The following is a 6,009-nucleotide window of genomic DNA, read 5'->3' as shown; positions in this document are numbered from 1 at the left end:
AGCTCAGGAACAGAATATTGATGTCACATCCTTCCTTTCCTGAACCATCAAACTTCCCATAGCTATTTAACAATTGCAATGGTCTACCAATGCGATGATTGGTTTCACATTGGTTTCTCTCTACCATCCATCTGTTTTTGATCTTTCTCAATTCTTCATGATGTTGCTTGACATAGGCTTGTCTGCTTTGACCATGTCTAGCTATTGAGAAGCCCTGTAAAACACCTTTCATTTCTCTAGGATTTGTCTTCTCCTGTCATTTCATTCCTTTCCCAATCCTTTCATGTCCTTCTTTCTTCACATGATTCGGATTACAACGTGGTCCTTTATGCCCTTTCCATTTCTCCATTTTAAACATTGTCTATGCATTCCTTGTACCATCGCTCCCTCAAGACCGATTTCCTCCTCCTCCTCTTTGCTTGTGCACATCATCATACAGATATTTATTCCATTAATGTTTCTCACATCCTTTAACATTCCTATTATAATGTTCTCTATCCCAACTGGTTCTTCCTCCCTAAAACCTATGCTGCCAAGAAAGGTTGTTTGGCTTTCTCAATCATTTCCTTGCAGACCAGCTCCCACCTATTCTAACATTCTGATCCAGATAGGCTTATTTTTCTGGTTTGATCCTACAATTGTTATTTGGCACACTCTTATTTATAAGGTTCATGTTTCCAGCTTTTTATTCCCTGGAATCCTTTGATTTCCTATGATTAGTCACTGTCACTCACAATTGTTGGGTTCATTCATAAACTCTATAGGCTGGTGTATTTGAACTTGTCTATTGAAGGTTGACATCTCCACAATGTTTGTTCTAATCAAGTTCATCACATCACTATGTCCTTGGCTGCTTGTCTTTATCATCCTTTGGAGAAGGTTGTATAGGCTGAAATGTGGACTACTACCAATACCTTCGTTACTCATTATCTACATGATCTGGCTGGAAGGAATAGTGGGGACAGAGATTGGAGTAGATGTAGATTGGTCAACTCTATTTCCATGGAGGGCAGGAAACCCCTCATATGATGTGAAAGAGACTCAGATGGAGGCACGGAAAGGTCTGTCTGCACCCCCATCATAGCAGTGAAGCATAGTGCAGTGGCATATGTCCAAGACGGAGTAGGAAACAATAGCTACCAAGCCTCAGAGTAAGAAATATTGTTAACTGTTAATTGTGAAATGGTGTACCTACTTCTCCTCTACCCACTTGAAGCAAGACCTAAAGTAAGAGGGGTGGGAACCACTACAATTAACACAGTGAGGGTCCAGTTTGCACTAGTAGTCATGGTGGTCCTTGCCACCACAACGAGCACACTTCACAGAACCACGACAAGATGTCTTTGGACGACCGAACCACTGGCACTGGAAACATCGGAGAGGGTTAGGAATATATGACCATAACTTACAATTCAAATAACCTGCCTCAACAGTGGAGATGAAAACATCAAACTCAGAACAGAGTATGGCACCATAATACCATCTTGACGAGTGGTGATTCAACAAACTGCTGAAACTCCTCGGCTGGAGAAACCAGCAAGAATCTCTGACTCGGGGATGGTCTTCAAGATCCTCTCAAAGATAACTCCACGTGAAGAATTCAAAGAAGCGTGGGGAGTAACCTCAATGGGTATATCCACAATGGCCTTTGAATTCAAGAGCAGTTCACAGTGCTTTGCTGTGGAGGTTTCAACTAGGATGTCTCCAGAACAGAGCTTTTTAACTGCCTTTGGAGACCCAGCAAGCCCCTCTAATCCCTTCTGTATAAAAAAGGGAGATATTTACCTGAAAAATTTGTCAGAGGGGGAATGCAGGATCAGGAAGTAAGGTACAGGTGATTTAGACTGCTGTTCAGAGTCTTCAGGTCCATGGACGTTTCCCAATAAGCAGAGTTTTTAAATTTTGTTTTATTTAGATTTGGAGGATCCATAATAAAATAGAAAGATTCAGTGCTCACTAACCCCACCCACCATGGAGTCCTATGAGGATCCCCTACAATGTCAAACAAGGACACTGAAGCAATGCCAGGGTTTCGTGAGCACTATACCCAAACACCAGCATTAGTCACGATGCCAGCAACACCCACTGAGAATGCCCAATACTGGTACTCAGTTGACCCTAGCCCAATGGGACTGGCTGATTTACCTTGATGGGGGCCACCCATCTACAGGAATTCAAGGCCAAAGTGGTGTGTTTCAGTGCCCCAGACACCACTCAACCACCAGGATCCTCTCCTCCTCTTCACAGGTCACCACACATGGCAAACATGTGAGTCGATGTTTAGATCCTAGAGGAAGTAACTGAAAATACAGAACCTTCCATGGGAGGTCCCCTGACATCATACATGAATCCACATCAAGGGGTTATAATTAAGAAACTGTAGTTTCCCCCAAAAATCTCAAATATTATTTGTGTAATCTCTAAAACTTTCAAAACACTTTTTAAATGTTTGTTTTTAGTAAAACTTTATATTTTTTCTATTATTTTCTCTTCCCTAGCTCTATGGGGTCTGTAAATTTGACTGACCTTGTATCCACCATAAAAAATTAGGAAATAATTATAAATTGTGTTTTTTTTCATTCCAGAATGACTACAGATTATAACATGAAAACACAATTGTTTAGTCTAAATAGCTTAAATCTCATAAAATTATATTTATATATATTTTTATTATTTTTCATTATATTGACCTTCCAGCCATGCCTGGCTAACAATACAGAAGTTACAATGATGCAGCCCACATGCACTCGTAATACCATATCCAATAATACAAAATTACCTGTCTTGGCTGTGTTTCAGTGGACTAGTATTTTGTAAAATACAGTCACATTTCAATTATTATACATTATATATGTATATACATGAATACTGTTTACAAATATATTTTTAAACTTTACTTTCTTAAAACATAGAACAAAGAAGTAGAGCAAATAATTATCTCTTCTAGTTACGTCTTTGTACTAGTTTGTTGCTTGTCGTAGGTTGCTAAGCCTTATGAAATTTCCCACATGGAGGATGTGAAAAGAAAATGTTTTTTTAGGTTTTATGTAAATATTTTAAATAACCAAAAAATAAAAAAATTACTATATTGATATTATAGAATTCCACTATAATTTATCATGTGTAGTAACTAAGCAGTATTTGGATCCGAAAATATGAAATTTCGAGCTCACTGAAGACTTATCGTTTGAAAGATTGTGTGAAAGGAAGGATCTTACCACAATAACACATCAAAATGGCTGACAAATCCAATAGGGTACATTCTGAGCTAGTGATTCATTATTCATGTCATGTATTGAAGTAAGTGTACATAAAGGAGCATTTCCAAGAATGGAAAGAGGTAAGCGGGGCCACTGTGTTTGATTCAATATGAATGATATCTTAGCATGTAGAAAAGAAATGAGGTTCTTATATTATATTCTAGCTTCTCAATATTGGTAATTTGAATTTCTAATTCGTTCAAAACTATAGACTTTCTATCTGGATCACAAAGATATAATTCAAACCAGTGGTTCATTCAACATACCACATGACACAAAAAATCAATATTTAGCTGTGTTTTTAATATTTACTTTTAAATTAAGAAATTAACTAACTTATAATACTAAATTTTGAATTATAATCTAAAATTTCATACCAAACTTATTGACATATATCCATAAAATAGTAGTTCAATAAAATTTTGAATGCAAGTCAACAAATAGATGACTGGTCCTTTGACACACGTCCCGTTGTGATAGGATTATGTAGATGTTTAGGTAGACAAGCATAATGGAAGCTTTAAAATTTAGAAAACCAGATAAATTATGATAGGTACAGAACATTGTTTGTTTTGTGTGTATTATTATTCTGTATTCTTAGGGGCATTATCTAATTAAATAAATATTTAATGTATTTGTACCATAAGTCTAAAAAAGTAGGCTTAAGCCTATTCAGCAACTGACAGCAAAAAAAAAAACAAGAGGTCAGAGCTGAAGTGATATATTTCTTGTTTTTGATGTGCATTCTATATTTTATCTTTAATAAATTGACTAGAATATATCAATCACAATCTCGTTAGGTTAAGTAAGATAATGAAAAATGATAGAAATTCTTCATGAAGTATGCTCATGAACAGATTGTAGGTTATGTATTCAATACAGTAAGATAAGCTACACACTCGTCAAGTGATTTACAACTAATACTGGATTTTTAATTAGAAACAAGTGTAAGGGCAATAAAACAATTAAAATTAGGTATAAATAGATATATACTGTTAGGAGTTTTAAGGTATTTGACATAAAGAAAATGTATTTGGTATTTTTGTATGGTGATTACAAGGTTGGTCAAATCAAAGGATTGCGTGTCGAAATAAGGTAAATACGATAACACACAAAATATCATTTTACTGAAAAAATCATTTGATATTTATTTACCATATTTTAGAGATTACTCAAATGAAATTTGATAACTTTAAGATGAAGAAAGTATTTAAAATCTTGAGAAGAAAATCACTTTGCAATTGGAGTTGTAAACACACTAACTCCCTATATTCATGAACAGATTTTCAGTACAGATACGTAATTAAACAACTAAGTTTTTGTGTACAAAATACTACTAATGTTTAGAGAAATTCATGAAGATATGGTATAAAAACCCTTATGCTTTTGTATTTTTTATTATGTTTACTATAGGGTTACAAGATCAGCTATACCAATCAAGTCTGAATGTAAGTGTTGAGCCAGTGTCAAGAAACTTGCGTTTTAGGTGATGTCTGTACTTACCACATGTTCTCTCTAACCCTGATTCAATCTCTCTTTGAAATTCAGTTTCTGTTGTCAGGTTCACAACATTATAGAATGAACTATCCTGATTCTCATCATCACTGTAACTGAACTTTGAAACAACTTGTAGTAGATCATCAGGCTGTTCCATTTTCACTTGAACAGACATGTTCTAAAATCAAACAAAGCTTGAAAGGGTTAACAGAAATAACAACTAATGTTAATATTACATACAGTCTCCCCAGTTCACTAACTTAAAATATGATGATGTGATTAATAAACCTAACATTTCAAATTTAGTTATGTAGGTAAGCAGTCCTAAGCTATATAAATACTACATATTTTATGTCTGATTCTGTAGTCAAACAAAAAATTGACATACAGCACATTGATACAAGAAAAACTCAACATTGACTTTCTTATTTATCCAAACTGAAAATAAAAATATTAAACTTCATGTTGATATTCTACTGCAGCAAAGCATCAGAGATATCTGCAGAAAACGTTGGGTAATACACGGTGAGATAAAAGTGGATAAGCAAATACATAACAAATATTGTCTTTATCAAACCAGGTTAAAACTAAAAGCTATAACCAGTAAAAAGCCAAAAATCATATTTAATTTTGACAGTGTCACCATCATTAATGTCTAAGGCAAACTTTGGGATAAAATACGTCTTAAAATAGTGCTTTCACTGGCATTCTTATACTTGAAGAAATAGCAGAATTACAGTGCACATGGACCACTGTCCTCAGGCACAATCACTGGACTTCAGTCCTCATAAAGAGACAGTGTAATGGGTTAACATGACCAAAGACAGTGGGCAATGAGTCAGATTGAATGCAGAATTACATTTAGTTCTTTCTATACAATATGTGGAAAGACCAGGTCAGTTAGATATCTTGATAAAAGAGTTAGCACAAAGGATCACACATAGAGTGTAATAAACTTAAAATAAGAACCAAACTTGTGCACTTTGAAATAGGTCAACTCACATAACAATCAATTCACAAAGGAATTAAGGCTGACAATTCCTCATGAAACCTATGTAATTATACAGGAAGTAAATGATATCACTTTTCAAGTGGAAACAAACTTTGATGAAAACCAAGAAAAAAGTTAAAATAGTAAAGTAATTTTTCACTGAAAACTGTCAGAGTGAAGTAAAAAAGAAAAATATTAACATTTTGTATGAAATTCCAAACAAAAAAAAAAGGAAGAGAGCACAAACAAAAAGTGTAACTG

The 6,009-nt window shown here is 34.6% G+C and overlaps 1 protein-coding gene across 2 annotated transcripts in view; it reads right to left on the bottom strand.

Moving 5' to 3' along the window:
- LOC111089459 (zinc finger protein 675-like) overlaps window positions 1–6,009 on the bottom strand; it is an 18,922-nt gene that overhangs the window by 4,377 nt on the left and 8,536 nt on the right. For both annotated transcript variants that reach the window (XR_002613735.1, XM_022401999.1), the window contains exon 3: window positions 4,764–4,935. Coding sequence is in view for 1 of the 2 variants with exons in the window: in XM_022401999.1 (XP_022257707.1) it covers window positions 4,764–4,935 (172 nt within the window). In the remaining variant the exon portion in view is untranslated. The remainder of the gene's footprint in view (window positions 1–4,763; window positions 4,936–6,009) is intronic.

Source organism: Limulus polyphemus, unplaced genomic scaffold, assembly GCF_000517525.1.
Source record: "Limulus polyphemus unplaced genomic scaffold, Limulus_polyphemus-2.1.2 Scaffold6311, whole genome shotgun sequence".
NCBI lineage: Eukaryota > Metazoa > Arthropoda > Merostomata > Xiphosura > Limulidae > Limulus > Limulus polyphemus.
The sequence above is the reverse complement of the archived record's forward strand: the minus strand, read 5'-3'. Positions and strand labels throughout refer to the sequence as shown.